This window comes from Emiliania huxleyi, assembly GCF_000372725.1.
Source record: "Emiliania huxleyi CCMP1516 unplaced genomic scaffold EMIHUscaffold_24, whole genome shotgun sequence".
NCBI classification, from domain to species: Eukaryota; Haptophyta; order Isochrysidales; family Noelaerhabdaceae; genus Emiliania; species Emiliania huxleyi.
The window spans coordinates 550,213-564,056 of NW_005200250.1; the positions used below are offsets into that span (position 1 = coordinate 550,213).

The 13,844-nt window shown below is 66.9% G+C and overlaps 5 protein-coding genes across 5 annotated transcripts in view; 2 read left to right on the top strand and 3 right to left on the bottom strand.

Moving 5' to 3' along the window:
• EMIHUDRAFT_450295 (hypothetical protein) overlaps positions 1 to 187 on the bottom strand; it is a gene marked incomplete at both ends in the record, with an annotated part of 1,088 nt that extends 901 nt beyond the window's left edge. Inside the window, one exon of the mRNA XM_005778856.1 lies at positions 77 to 187. Within this exon, the coding sequence (XP_005778913.1) occupies positions 77 to 187 (111 nt within the window). The remainder of the gene's footprint in view (positions 1 to 76) is intronic.
• Positions 188 to 6,350: 6,163 nt separating this feature from the next.
• Positions 6,351 to 7,314, bottom strand: EMIHUDRAFT_353919 (hypothetical protein). The gene is given in 2 exon segments (XM_005778857.1): positions 6,351 to 6,385; positions 6,396 to 7,314. 1 exon segment carries the CDS (start codon positions 7,191 to 7,193, stop codon positions 6,408 to 6,410), a length of 786 nt encoding a protein of 261 aa, XP_005778914.1. The 5' UTR covers positions 7,194 to 7,314; the 3' UTR covers positions 6,351 to 6,385; positions 6,396 to 6,407.
• Positions 7,315 to 7,679: 365 nt separating this feature from the next.
• On the bottom strand, positions 7,680 to 8,678 carry EMIHUDRAFT_100536 (hypothetical protein; the record flags this gene model as incomplete). Its single annotated transcript, XM_005778858.1, has 1 exon — positions 7,680 to 8,678. The coding sequence occupies one exon, from the start codon at positions 8,676 to 8,678 to the stop codon at positions 7,680 to 7,682; it is 999 nt and encodes a 332-aa protein (XP_005778915.1).
• Positions 8,679 to 9,131: 453 nt separating this feature from the next.
• Positions 9,132 to 9,865, top strand: EMIHUDRAFT_205549 (hypothetical protein; the record flags this gene model as incomplete). Its single annotated transcript, XM_005778859.1, has 3 exons — positions 9,132 to 9,284; positions 9,588 to 9,750; positions 9,810 to 9,865. The coding sequence occupies 3 exons, from the start codon at positions 9,132 to 9,134 to the stop codon at positions 9,863 to 9,865; spliced, it is 372 nt and encodes a 123-aa protein (XP_005778916.1).
• Positions 9,866 to 11,345: 1,480 nt separating this feature from the next.
• EMIHUDRAFT_205550 (hypothetical protein) lies at positions 11,346 to 12,711 on the top strand (the record flags this gene model as incomplete). The annotated part of the gene is made up of 2 exons (XM_005778860.1): positions 11,346 to 12,267; positions 12,698 to 12,711. The coding sequence occupies 2 exons, from the start codon at positions 11,346 to 11,348 to the stop codon at positions 12,709 to 12,711; spliced, it is 936 nt and encodes a 311-aa protein (XP_005778917.1).
• Between the last annotated feature and the right edge of the window lie 1,133 nt (positions 12,712 to 13,844).

Genomic DNA, 13,844 nt, shown 5'->3' on the forward strand with positions numbered 1-13,844 from the left:
ATATTGGTGAAACACGTCAACGGAGCGGACACTGGAGAAAAAGGAGTTCGGGAGCGGCGAGGGGGCGCGGCCGCACGTCGGCCGCGAGCAGCAGCCGCACCCCCTCCCCGCCTGCGGGATGGCCGACGAGCTGCGCGAGGGCGCAGAGGCACGGCTTCGGACCGTCCGCCGACGTCTCGCGCAGCGGCTGCAGTGCGAGGCCGACGCAGCGCGCGGTGAGCAGCGCCGCGTCCGCCGCCGCCGCCGCCGCCTCGGCCGGAGCGGCGGCAGCCGCGGCGCGCGTCTCCCCGAGCGAGGGGTGCGGCGCGGGCGGCGCGGCGAGGCAGAGCGCGCCGAACGCCCACGGAGGGAGCCGTCCCGCGAGCGCGCGGCCGTACCAGACGCGGAGGGCGTCGTCCGGCGGCGGCAGCGCACCGCGCGAGGCGAGGACGGCGCCCAGGCCTGCCCCGAACCCGCACGGGCGGAGCAGCTCCCTCACGCGGCCGCCGAGGGCGGCGCGCGCCTGGCGGAAGAGGCGTCAGGGCCAGGGTCAGGGAGAGGGGTCAGGGGTCGGGCCAGGGCCAGGGTCAGGGTCAGGGCCAGGGTCAGGGTCAGGGCCAGGGTCAGGGTCAGGGCCAGGGGGGTCGGGGTGGGTTAGGCGCGCGCCTCGCGGCAGAGAGCGTGCCGCATGGCCGCAGCCTCCTCTGCCCCGCCGCCCTCGCCTGCCCCGCCGCCGCCGCCCGCTGCCCCGCCGCCCTCCTCGCGCCGCGCGTCAAACACGGCGGTCCGCTGCGAGTCGAGTCTCTCCATCATGTCGAGCGCCGCGCCGAGCGCTCTCGTGCCGCCCGCGGTGCCGCCTCCCTCCGCCGCGTCGACCGCGCGCCGCAGCGCCTCGCGCAGCCACGCCCGCGCTCGCGTCACTGAGGCAGCCTCGGGCATCGCGTCGGCCGCAGCCTCGCCCGCCGCCCCGCCCCGCACCGCCGCAAAGAGCGCGAGCGCGAGGTCGGCGGGGGACGCGGGCGCAGCCTCCGCTACCTTGGCGGCGGCCGCGTTGGGCGCCTCTGGCACGGACTCGTCTGGGACGGGTGTGGTGCGAGGCTCCTTGGCGGTGGCCGAAGCCTTGGCAGCCGCCCTGGCAGCTGTAGCTGTAGCCGTGCCGGGGGGGAGGTCGGCGGTGGGTTTCGCTGCCGCTGCCGTCGCGCCCGACTTTGGCGCGGGCGTCGCCTTTGAGGGGCTCGGAGCCGCCGTCCCGGAAGAATCTTTGGCGGGAGCCGCTCGAGGCGCCGCCGGAGTAGAGGCGGCGGGCGGCGCTGCAGCGAGCTTGGCCAGGCGAGCCGCGCGCACGCTCGCAGCGTCGGCAGGTGGGGCGCGCGCGGCACCGGCGGCGCCACCGAGGGTGGCGCGGCCACCGCCAGCGTTTCGGCCCTTCCACCACAGGTAAGCGGCGCCGGCGGCGATTACCGCCCACCCTAAGGCAGCGGTGGAGAAGCCGGAGCCGGCATCGTCCGCCGGCGATGCACCATTGGGCTCAGCGGCCTCAGTCTTTGCGACGATCTCTCCAAAAAGAGCTGAGAGCTTTGCGATCGCTTCAGCCTGTGTGCCGTCAGCCTGGTCAGCTAAGGCTCGCAGGCTACTCATGATGGTCTCGCCGGAGTAAGTTTTGAGGAGGTGGGTGAGATCGTCGAGCGCGATGGCGGAATCGCCGTTCGCGTCGAGCTGCTTCGACGAGAGGAGCATGGGCACACCCAATGCGCACAACGACAGCGTTGCAGCAGTGACAGGGTTCCGGGTTTTTGCAGGGTTTGGTATGGTGCCCGGGTCGCCTTTGTACGAGTTGATAAGCCAAAAACTCACTACGTGCCTCCCCGTTTTGTAGACTGGCGTTTGTGCTCCTTCATTTTAATTTCAGCCGAAATCTGGGGTTTCAAATATTTCGCAAGAGCCACGCACAAAAATGAAAGAATTTGAGGAAAGAAATAATAATTAATGTTCACAAAAAACAAATTTTTATCTGGGGACCAGGCCCGGACCAGAGACGGGACGCGTTCAACGAGGAAGTGCTGTACGTTTGTTGCCGAGCCATCTGTCTGCGCTCCGACCCGATTCAAGAATTTACCAAACAAAACTCTCTCTCACAGCAGACAGGCTCGACACAGGCGTGGACTGACTGACCTGGCGCGTGCTGGATGATGACTGCTTCCTGCGCCGAGGCTAGACCAGGGAGGGCGCAGCTCTTCCTCCAGTCACTGGCTGCATGCATGTACCATTCTCCATTCCAAGAAAAGTGCTTGCTTGCTGTCGCCCGATCGGGCGACATGATGGTGTTTTACCGCGAGGGCTCGCGCTGGCCCAGCTCTCCCCTCTGCGTTCACCCCCCCCACGCTCAATCACAGCCGTTTCGTAAAACTTTTGGTGGGTGAAAGTCGTTTGGTTTTTAGAAAAGGCGGGCTTCGCGCGTCCTCTCTCCGCTGACGAGAAGTCGATCATGAGAAACCGAGTGTGCCCTCGCCACCCGGATGGCCGCGGTCAGTCCTCCAGTATCCTCATGCTCGCTCCAGAGCCGCAGGGTACCTCTTCCAGCGACGCAAAGCCCTTTCGGCGCGCAGCGCTAGTGGACGAGCTCGCTAGGCAGCAGCTGTGGCTTGACGGCTGCAATATCCTTCTCGTCATCAGTTCGCTGATCTTCATGATGACAGCCGTCGAGCTGTCCCTGCAAGGCGGCAGGGACACGGCCGTGCAGGTCCTCCTCGGCTTTAACCTCGCTCTGACGGCTGGTGCAATGTTCAGCGTCAGTGTCTACCACCGCGTCCAGATGCGGCTTCTCAGGCAGATGTATCACGCGCGGCGCGGCAGGTGGTGGGACTCGCCGATGTGCGAGTGGCTGGTGCTGTTGGTCGGAGTCATCCCGCCCGGCGTCGAGCGCGAGGTTGAGCTCCCGCTTATCGAGGGCGCCATCTTTGATGGACTTGGCGACCACGACGACCCGATGGCAGACATGTCGACGGCCGTGGTGCGCAGTGTCACCGTCGTGGCGCTGCTCCAGTTCGTACGGCTGATTCTTCTCTTTGGCTACCTGCTGCGTGCGACCATGTCCCTCGGCAATGTGCGCTCTCCTGCGGTCCTCTCGTGGCAATACGGCCGGGTGGTCGAGCCCTCCTTCCGAGTCAAGTACCTTTTCACCCGCTATCCGTTCGCGGTCTTGCTCACGAGCACCCTTTCTAGTCTCATCAGTGGCGCCTTCTGCACGCACGCCCTCGAGCCCGCGCTCAAGGCCTCCTACTGGCGTGCCATTTTCGAGGGGATCGTCCTTATGACCGACGCACCCGTCACCGAGGTTGAGACGGTGCCGGGCAGCATCGTCGCAATCGTCATGATCGTTGTGGGCGTCACGAACGTCGCCTTCCTCACCGCCACCCTCGCCCAAAAGTCAGAACTTACGTGCAACGAGGCGAACCTCATCCGCGAGATCGAGGAGGACGCCGTCGTGCGGCATCGGCAAAAGCTCGCTCTGTGCCGATTGCAGACCTTTCTACGAGCTCGGGCGCGGGGACGCTCCGGGCGGCGAGCATCGGCGGCCACCAAGGCCTGTCGCCGGAGAAGTGGCAGCGACGATCAGGGGGCGGGCGCCAGGGTTGCCGGCGGCAAGTCGTTCACGCAGGTGTCCAACATGGCGGTGCTGCACCAGGAGCTGGAGGGGCTCTCATCGCAGCAGCTCGAGCTCTCCCGCTCCGTCGCTGAGATCCGTGCGATGCAGGCGGCGATGATGCGTGCGGTTGGGGCCTCGAGCGATGCATCGAGGGCCGCTGAGCTCGAAACGGGCGCGAAGGAGGAGCAGCCGCCTCCCGCCGAGCGGAGCGCGAACGGGCGGGCACACCGGGGGGTGCCGGAGGTTGCTCCGGTGGGGCACGCTGTGGAGTTTTGTCCTCCGTAGCGAGGGTCTGCAGGGGGAAGTATAAACTTATTGGGAAAGAAAACAGACAGCCCAAGGAGGGATGGGAGGACGGCACGCCGCCACCACAGCGCTGGAAGAAGCCGCCGCTCGCGCGAAATTCTTTTCCATTCTAAAATTCCTTTGCATGAGCTCCCTTAGTGCCAGTGCGCGCCAGTCCCGTGCCCAATGTTGTGCGATGGAGTTTTGTGTTAAAATTCTTTTGCATGTTGGTGCCTCTCTGGGTTCCGGCTCCTAGAGGACCTAGCCGCGGATAGGGGTCTGTCGCCACTGACTCGCGCCAAAACGCCCTACTACCTGCCTACCTATCCCCAGGCCGCGCAGCGAAGCGAAAAAAGAGGAAAAGGCGAAAATAGGGTACCTGTTGCAGGGCCCTTTTGGGCCAAACAAGACCAACCTACCTACCTATCTGGGAGTCATTGGGCAGACCCCTATCCGTGAGGAGCCCGAACCATAGTTTTACGCAGAGGGGTCCCCGGAGGGATGCTCAACCGCGGCCGCTGGCTGCGATCATATCGCCGCGTCTCTTTTATTTAGGCCGCCGAGTCGGCAGTCATGTCCCAGCGCCTCGTTCGGCTCAGCTTCCACTACCCTTCGAATTGGAGCTTCGAGGGCACCGTCGACCTCCTGTGGTGCGACGGCAGCAGTGAGCGGTCGTACGGTAAGCTCCAACAGGGCGGGCAGGCAACGCGCGAGACGTACATCGGTCATCGGTGGTGCGTGCGTGAGGACGCGAGCCGCGAGCTTCTTCTGTCCATCGTGGTGGGCCAGGAGGACCAGCTCGTCACGATTGGCGCGGAAGCGTCGCTCGACCCGCTGCGCGGCGCGCTCTGGCAAATGGGACGAGCGCCGCGGGAGCCGCTCCTCAAGGCATGTGGCGCGCTCCTGCGGCTGCTGCAAAACATTGACCGAAGCCCGCACGAGGACAAGTACCGGTCAGTGCGCGCTGCCAACCCAGCCGTCGCCGCCACGCTCGACATCCCTGGCGCACTCGCCCTCCTCAGCAGCGCGGGCTTCGAGCAGGAGCACGAGCAGGAGGGCGGCGACTCGAGGCTGGTCCTGCGCCCGCAGCGCTCGCTCGGCCCGCTGCAGGACGCACTCGCGCAGCTGCGCCGGCTTGACGCCCTTCTGCGCGGCCTCCCGCCGCCGCAGGAGTCGCTCGGCTCGATGCAGGCCGCTGCCGCCGCCGCCTCCGCCGCCGCCAGCTCCTCCTCCGCCGCCACTGCCGAGGCGTCGCACCGCTGCGGGCATTGCCGCGCCGGCATCCACAACGATCTACGGCGGCAACTGGCCGGCAGCGGCGAGATCGGCGGCTGGCGCACCCACGGCGCGGTCGGTCCCGGCGAGTACCGCTTCCACTGCGACCGCTGCAGGGTGGACCTGTGCGGCGCTTGCTACGATCAGTGGAAGGCAGGCGACGCGTCCGTGCACCCGCTGGAGCACGGCTTCTCCATCGAGGCGCCGATCACGACGCCGTGGGGAGGCAGCTCGTATGGGACCATGCCCGCGCCGCCGCCAGTCACCTCGCGCAACCGGCGCGGGCCCTGGGGATGAGAGCTCAGCGCCTCGCAGCAGCAGGCTAGGAGCAGGGTGTTTCTGTGTTTGTGTCGGCGAGCCTCGAGACGCAACATGCACAGAGAACACAGTACACCCGTCACGCCCCGCCACGACCCAGAGTCGATGTGATTAGCATGCGCTGCCTCATCCTCCGTCTCCTGCGACGGCCAAGCGCCGCCCCCGCCGCCGTTCTTCTTCTTCTTCTTGCCCTTCTTGCCCTTGGCGCGCTTCTCCGCCCCTCGACCTCCGCCAGCAGCTCCTCCCTCCTCGGCGTGCCGCGCCGCCTCTGCCTCCGCCGCCGCCCGCTCCGCCGCCCTCTCCGCCGCCCCCGCAGCCCACGCCGCCTCCTTCGCCGCCTTCTCGGCCGCCCTCTCCGCAGCCCGCGTCGCGTCCTTCGCGCCTGTGTGGTGCACGCCCTGTGTGAGCGGGGCGGGCGGGGTGCGCACCCCGTGAGACCACACTCTGTGCCTGAGTGTTCGTGCGTCGCCCATCTCTCCTGGAGATGACTGCTCTATTTATTTATTTATTTAAGTGCACCCGCCTCTCTCACAGCAGAGACTGGCACGACAAGCTCCGCCGCCGCCGCCGCCGCCTCCGCCACCCTCAATGGTCATGCCGGCGGCGAGGAACTCGGAGATGATGAAGTCAAAGTTGGAGAGGCGGCCAGCGTTCTCGGCCGGCGTGGCCCCGGCGGCGGAAGTGGTCTGCAGGCGGCGGAAGCGGTCTGCATCGAAGTTCGCCGCCGAAAGCGGAGCCAGTAGCACGTCTGGATGCAGGTCGCCGACGGAGGCGATGCCGAAGAGATGGGTCGGATGCATGCAGGTCCTGGCGTCGCGGATGACTTTTTTGAGAGCTGTCGTGCGAGGGTCGGCCCGCACGAGGCACGCGGTGGAGTGAGACGACGAGAAAGTATTGCAACGAGTCAGCCCTTCCGCGACCACGTGACATCGCCGACGGAAGTGGCGATGTCGGCAAAGTCGTCGAGCTCCGAGAGCGTGCAGTCGCGCTGGAACCGCTCGTGCATCCGTTCCCACGCGAGGCTGAGGCCGGGCATGCCGTCGATGACCGAGGGCTGCGCGGGCCCGTTCAGACCAGGACAGAGGCTGTTCCCCAGCCAGCGCTCTAGCATGCCGTACAGCGTCAGGTCGGCGGCTGTCGGCTCGGAAGCGCCGCAAAAGAACTCCGTCGCCGACGCTTGCAGCTCGCGGTCGAATACGCGCAGCATCGCTCGCGCCTCCTCCATCACTGCAGCCGTGTCGCGCTCCGCCGCCAGCCGCAGGCACGCCGCGCCGGTCTCGCCTCCAAGCTCCGCGCCCCGCCGGCGCAGCGTCGCGAGGTAGCTCTTCTTAGCCACGCCGTGAATCATTCGGCTCGTGACGGAGCCGGGCAGCGCCTTGAAGAGCAGCCGTGGCCCGACGCCAGCGCCGCCGCCGCTCACGTATTTGCGCACCCTTGCGCCGCTCCAACGCTCGAATCCGGCGGCGTCCACCGTCGACAGCCACCCGTTTACCCAGTACAGATCGGAGGCGGCCCTCTCCAGCCGGCGGATCTCGCCCTCGTGCTCGGCAGGGTAAAGGAGCGGCTCTGCCACGCGCTCGTCGAGAAAGGCGCAGATCTCGTCCGAGCCAGCCACGACCTCGCTATCCCATCGCAGCACCGGCACGGTGTAGGGCGCGGGCAGTAGCTTCTTGCGCTCCTCGAGACCCATCGGCGCAGACGAGAGCTTGTAGTCCTTGCTCGGCAAGAACCCCTTTACGCGCAGGGCGGCGATCGCCTTGGAGCTGAACTGTGAGCCGCGCCAGATGACGAGCTCGCGTGCGGCGGCCATGGAGACAGCTAAGGAGCCGCTTGACGGTCAACGGTTGACCTTGAGCCGGGCGCGATGGAGCGCGACGGGGTAGTGCAAGGACCGTCTTTCTTTTTGTCTGTGTTCATCCCGAGACGCCCTTGTCGTTTCCTACTTTTGTTGTGATTCGGCCCGCTATCGGACATCGCGAGCGAGAGAAAAGAAATCGCCGGGGGGCCCCAGCGCGCCGAAGGCGAAGCTGCGACACGGATATCGATGGCGTATGCTCGACCTCGAGAGCTTTCACTGTGTGACTCTAAGATCGGGTCCCCTTTTTTTAGATCATCCCCCCGACGACGACTGTACACGGTGTGCTGACTGTAGCCCGTCCCGGCCGTGCGCGCGGCCTCACACGCGCAGGTCGGTCGCGCCCGCTCCCTCCGCCTTGCCCTCCCCCTTACCCTCCGCCTTGACGGCGTCGGCCGCCTTCGCGCGGGCGAGGTCGAGCGGACCGAGCAGGTCGTCGCCCCACACGTCCACCGCCGCGCCGCGGCTGAGCAGCACCCTCACCACCTGCTCGCGCGGCGCCGCGGCAGAGTGCGCGTCGATCGCGTGCATGAGAGGCGTCCAGCCGCGCGAGTCCTTGCCGTCGGGGTCGGCGCCGGCGCTCAGCAGCAGCCTGCTCACCTCGGCGCTGCAGCCGCGGGCGGCGAGCGAGAGCACCGGCCCGCTCCCGAGCAGCGCAGAGTGCGGCGAGGCGCCCCGCTGCAGCAGCGCCGCCACGTCGCCCGCGGAGCCCGCCTGGCTGACGGCGGCCACGAGCGCCGCGTCCAGCGAGCCGGTGCGCGCGACGAGGCGGTCGATGTCCGCCGACGCGCCCGCGCACGCCGCCCCCTCCCCCGCCTCCCCGTGCGACGCCGATCGCGGCCCCAAGCCGCCGCCGCCGCCGTCCAGCCGCTCGAGCAGCTCGAGGAGGTGTGCGCGGCGCGGGTCGCTCGAGTCGCGGCGCGAGAGGAGCCCGTGGGCGCCGCCCTCGTCGGCCGGAGAGACGGCCGCGATGTCGTGGACCACGCCCGCCCTCTCTCTCGCAAAGACGGACGAGGAGGCCTCCTCGAGGCCGTCGGTGATCTGCCGCAGCCAGCGCGGAAGCCTTCGGCGGCGTGGCGACCGCCGCGAGCGCAGCCGCCCAGTGCGGGGCAGGAGGGAAAACCGATGTAGCACAAAGAGGACCGCCACCAGCGCCGCCACGGAGAGTACAGGGATCACGACGTGCCACCACACGACGCCAGAGGACGAGCCGGCCGCCGAGCTCGGAGGCGGGGAGGGTGGCGGCGACGACGGAGGATCGAGGCTCGCTCGGAGCTGAGCCAGCTCTGCCTCGAGGCGGTCGATCTTGGCCTGGGCCATCTTTAGAGCGTCAAGCCAAATTTCACAGCGCCGGACCCCCGTTCGGAGAGAGAGATTTTTAGCAATACCAAACAAATCTAACACTCACACGTCATTTGGGGCCTGGAGCCCTGTTCACGCGCGCGCGAGACGTGCAGACAGGGTTGCCAGGTGAGAGCGAATGGCGCGGTTCACGCCTCGCACAACAGAGAGAGAGATGCGCTCTGCATGGTGGGACATAAATTTGTTTTAAATTTGTTTTTGTCCGTTCGGTGGATGTCTGGGTCCCCGCGGCCCACCCAGCGCCCAATAATTTCAGGCCCTACTCGACAAAATAGGCACAACCGGACCTAGATCTAATAAGATCACGCACGAAGCGGCTCTGTAGGGGGGGATAATATTTTTTCTTTGACTTTGACGTCGGGGCCGCAACCTCGTCCGTCCTCAACGTTCGTCGCGTTCGCCCTCTGCGCCATGCCACCCACCTTCGCAGCGCTCGCCCCCGGCGGCGTGGCCGTCTCTCGCAAGACGCTGCCCGGCGGCATCGTCGTCACAGAGCATGAGCTCTTCGTCCCGCTTGACCACGCCTCGCCCGACGGCAAGACCATCACTCTCTTCGTGCGCGAGGTGATGATCAGTGAATAGCCTCCCTCAGTCTTGTTCTCACAACGCAGTCCTCAGTACACGCGAGCCACCGTGTTCGCCGTAGCAAGACCATCACTCTCTTCGTGCGCGAGGTGATGATCAGTGAATAGCCTCCCTCAGTCTTGTTCTCACAACGCAGTCCTCAGTACACGCGAGCCACCGTGTTCGCCGTAGCAAGACCATCACTCTCTTCGTGCGCGAGGTGATGATCAGTGAATAGCCTCCCTCAGTCTTGTTCTCACAACGCAGTCCTCTCTTACACGCGAGCCACCGTGTTCGCCGTAGGTTGCCAAGGCGGGCAAGGAGAAGGACGACTCCATGCCCTTCATCCTTTACCTGCAGGGCGGGCCAGGCTTCCCCTCACCGCGCGTCTCCGCACCGCCCGGAGGGTGGATGAAGGTTGCTCTCGACTCGTTCCGCGTCCTGCTGTTTGACCAGCGAGGCACGGGTCGGAGCACTCCGGCGACACCGCAGCACATCCTATCAATCGGCTCGCCGGAAGCACAGGCGGAGTATGGGGATTCTCAAAGGTATACCCTTGGAATGGCCGGATCCAGCCTTAAAGTACGAGATCGCGCGCGCTTCGCGCACAGCACCGCCTATTCTCCGCGGCTGTGTGACGACGCGTGCCGTGTACCGCAGCAGAGTTGGACGGCGCCCGCGAGGGAAGGCGCGGGTGCAGCGGCCGCCGGCGGCCGTACCGCCCGCCAGCCGGCGCAGCAGCGGCCAGCGCAGCGGCCGCCGGCGCAGCAGCCAGAGCAGCCGGTGCGCGCCTTGCGAGGCGAGTACTGCCGCCCGGCAGCCTTGAGGCGGCCGGGCGGCAGTACTCGTTCGAACTTTGCGAGCCGTGCGCGCGCCGAGGCGCGCGCGGCGCGCGCCCGCCCGGCTGCCAGTAGGAGGCGGCGCAATATGGCCTATAGTACAGCCCTTGAGGAGGAGGAAGAGGCTGGCTGGCAGTGCTGTATGCCGCCGAGGGGCAGTTTTGGGGTGCTGACCCACGCCCAGGGGGCTGCAGAACGCGTCCGCAGCCGGGACAACCCGCCCCCCCAGCCGAGGCCGGTCGAAGCCCACTTGAGTGCAGCCATGAGGAGTCCTCTTGGAGCTCCTGGCGGCCGTTTGAACCTCGGGCGCGCGCCGATGGGGGGGGGGGGGGGTCTTGCTTGCTCCACACCGAGCGCCATCGGTCCGGACCGGTGCACTCACCGAGGGTCGGCTTGCACAAGGTCTGAGCCGCGGGCGCTCGGCTCGGCGCCAAGTGCAGTGTCACGCTCGCGCTGGAGCGGGTCACAATGGGAAACCCTCGTTTCCTATGAACTCGGTCCCCCAACGGAAGAGGCCTCGCTCCTACTGGAACAAGCCAACATCAGATTTGCCTCGTGCGTCCCTTTTTGAGGCAAGAGCTATTTTCTTTTGGGTCCTGTGGGCACCCTACGAATGGTTGGGGGGGAAAACAAAGGCGCTGATGGGCGGCTCCAATAGCTAAAGGTCAACATCCTCTCCGGCTACGACAAGGTGAACGTGATCTGGTCCTCACGGGGTTGACCCGTCTCCTCCAGTGGCAGTGCAGATCGAGACGGACTCCATGAACGGCCGAGCAATAATTCTTCATTTAATATTATTAATTAATGCTTTCTGCAGGGCTGAGCCCCCCCTCCTTGCCCCCGCGCCCATTCCCTGCCCCCTCCCGCCACGCGCTCCGTCCGAGCCCTCTCAGCTCTTGCTTTGTTTTGTTTTGCTCTTGCACAGAGGAAAACTGACAAAAAATCAGATCGGTCCTGCGGGCTACTTCTTGGGTAAGAAAGGAGGAAACACCATGGAAGCAGGAAGTTTCCATGCCGATCTGTGGTTCGAACCCCCACGAAGGAGAGGAGTGTGGTGCTAGCCGTCGCCCACCCTTGGGCAGAGTCGCGCCGCTTGTTTCTTGTGCAGTCGCCTGCTCGCTCGACCACACACACAAGACTCCCTCCACTGCCGCCGCCCTCGCAGCCGCCGTCGCCGCCGCCCCCTTCCTCCGCCTGGCTCACGTACTCATCGTGCACATTGATGCTGTCTTCGCCTGCCAATGCCGGCCCCTGGCCCACCACGTTCATCGAGCAGGAGGAGGTCCCGCCACTCCTGCGGTGGAGACCTCCGGCTCTGCTCCGGCCATTAGGGCAGCCAGCGGCGGCGGTGCCGCCAGCCGAGGCAGGCAGCAAGCGCAAGCGGCGCTCTGTGAGAGCAGAGGCACCGCTCGTCGAGAACGAGCCCGGCCTGTGTGACCGCATGGAAGAGGCTCACGTGGCGCTGCGACGACGGCTTCTGGCCGAAGCGGGCGGCAAGCCAGCTGCTCAATACCGCACTGCTGCTGCGACCGCCTCCGCCTCCGAGTTTTCGCCCGGCCGCGCTGCAGGTTTGATAGCTGGCGAGCCTGAGCCTTTCTCTCTGGCGCAGCCGCAGCTTCCGCCCCTCGCGGAGCTGACTGAGCGGCAGCAGCGCTCCTCCCGCCGGCGCCGCTTCCGCGTCGTGCGGCTCTCTGGCGGCGGCGCGAGGGGGGGAGGCCGCGCCCACAGTCTTGCTCCGCCCCTCCTCTTCCACTCGCTGGTGCGGAACGCAACCGACTCGCCCGCAAGGCTCGAGGCGCTCGGCTGCGAGTGGCTGCTGCCCGCGCGCTCCAGCTTCAGCCTCTGCCGGCTCGCATACTGGCCGCGCCTGTCGCGCATCTTGCCTCGCTTCCGCTGCCTCGTCGTCGACCCGCCCTGGCCGTCGCGGTCGGTGCAGCGCGCGGGGGCGTACAAGGTGCTCGCGCTCGAAGAGCTGGCAGAGGCCCTCCGAAGCTTGCCCGCCCTCTGCGACCGGCGCGGCTGCCTGATTTGCGTGTGGATGACAAACGCCATCAAGGTGCAGGAGATGGTGGAGCAGACGCTGCTGCCCGCCTGGGGCGCCACCAAGGTCGGCCTCTGGTACTGGCTCAAGCTCTCGCCCGACGGTGGGCCGGCCGTCGGCGCCTTCCGCAGCCCGCACCGCAAGCCGTGGGAGCCGCTGCTGCTCGCCACGCTCGGAGGCGCCGCGCCGCCGCTGCCGCCGCGGCTCGTGTTTGGCTCCCTCCCGGAGGCGAAGCACTCGGCCAAGCCTGCGCTGGACGGGCTGCTGCGGCGGGCCGCGCCCCACCTCCTCGCCGTCGCCGCCGGGGGAGGGGGCGAGGGAGGGAGCGCCGGGGGCGAAGGTGGCGCCGGGGGCGGAGGTGGCAGCAGCGAGGAGGAGGACGCGGCGGCGTGGCGGAGTATTGCAAAGGCGGAGCTGTTCGCGCGCCGCCTCAGGTCGGGCTGGCACTCGCTGGGCGACGAGGTCATCGCCGGATCCCTCCTTCCCTCGCCGACGCCAGCCGCGCGGCTGCTCTCCCCGTGCAGTCCGCATAGGCTCCCGTATCTAGATAGTGAGGAGGTTTGAAGGGGTGGGATTGGTTTGGTCGAGTTTGGTTTTGCACTTGGCCTTGGAGGATGGAGCACGTGGAGTGCAGTCAATAGCCTCACATCCAGGGCCGGCGAGCCGCTAAGTCCTAAGTGCTAAGAAGAGCGCACCACCCTCTGCGGGCCGGATGATTGGCATCGGAAGACTGCGGGCTAGAGAGGCTTCTGAAGAAAGAAAGAAAACAAAGAAGCCAACGGAGGGATGGGAGGACGGCACGCCGCCGCCACATACAGGGATTTAAGCGAGGCCTAACCCCGGGCCGGCCACACAGGCGTATTTCTCCTGTCCACGTGTTGCGTGCGCACTGTCCAAAATCATGTCCAAGCGAGCGCTGGTAGCTCCGTTTGCTGTACAGTAAATCATGTCCAAGCGAGCGCGTGGCTCCGAGACGACACTGCTCAACCTCGAGGCCCTCGAGAATGCTGTACCATGGGAGGAGCTCGGCGCCGACGTAGTCGATCCGCTCCGCCGAGCCCTCGACACAGCTCGCCGTGAACGTCCTGCGACCGAGCGCGCAAAGGCGGCGGACGCGGCGAGAGAGGCGACGTTCGAGGCGCTCGAGGACGAGGAGCGAGCGGAGGCAGCGTGCGCGGCTTATTCGGCGGCCTCGATTCTGTTTGCCGACGCGACTCTGGCTGGCGGCGATTGTGGCGGCGGCGATGAGGCAGTCGACTCCGAGGCGGCGGCCCTGCGCGCGTGTGACCTCGCGATGCTTCGCGGCGGTGTCGCCGAGTGGGCCACGATTACTGAGCCAGTCGTGCGCGCCGCATCGGCGGGTGCAGCCAGCGAGGCGAGGCGGCTCGCTGTCAGAGCGGCGGTGCCTCGCTCAGAGCCGGAGCCTGTGTGCGAGCACATGGGAGGGCTGGCGGCGGGGATAGAGAGAGTCGATGCGCGGGGCCTGAGCGTGGCCGACTTCTCGCGGCGGTACCTCGAGAGCGGCACGCCAGTCATCCTCACCCACGCCATCGGCAGCTGGCCTGCGAGGACTTGCCGGCCCTGGAGCTGCGAGTACCTGCGCGCCCTCGCCGGCGAGCGGCTCGTGCCGGTCGAGGTGTGCTCCGCGGACGAGGCGAGCCGCGGCTTCCTCTCCGCCTC

Excerpts from the sequence above, each read along its gene's own strand:
- EMIHUDRAFT_353919 (XM_005778857.1), bottom strand. The coding sequence starts at position 7,193 with ATGGGTCTCGAGGAGCGCAAGAAGCTACTGCCCGCGCCCTACACCGTG.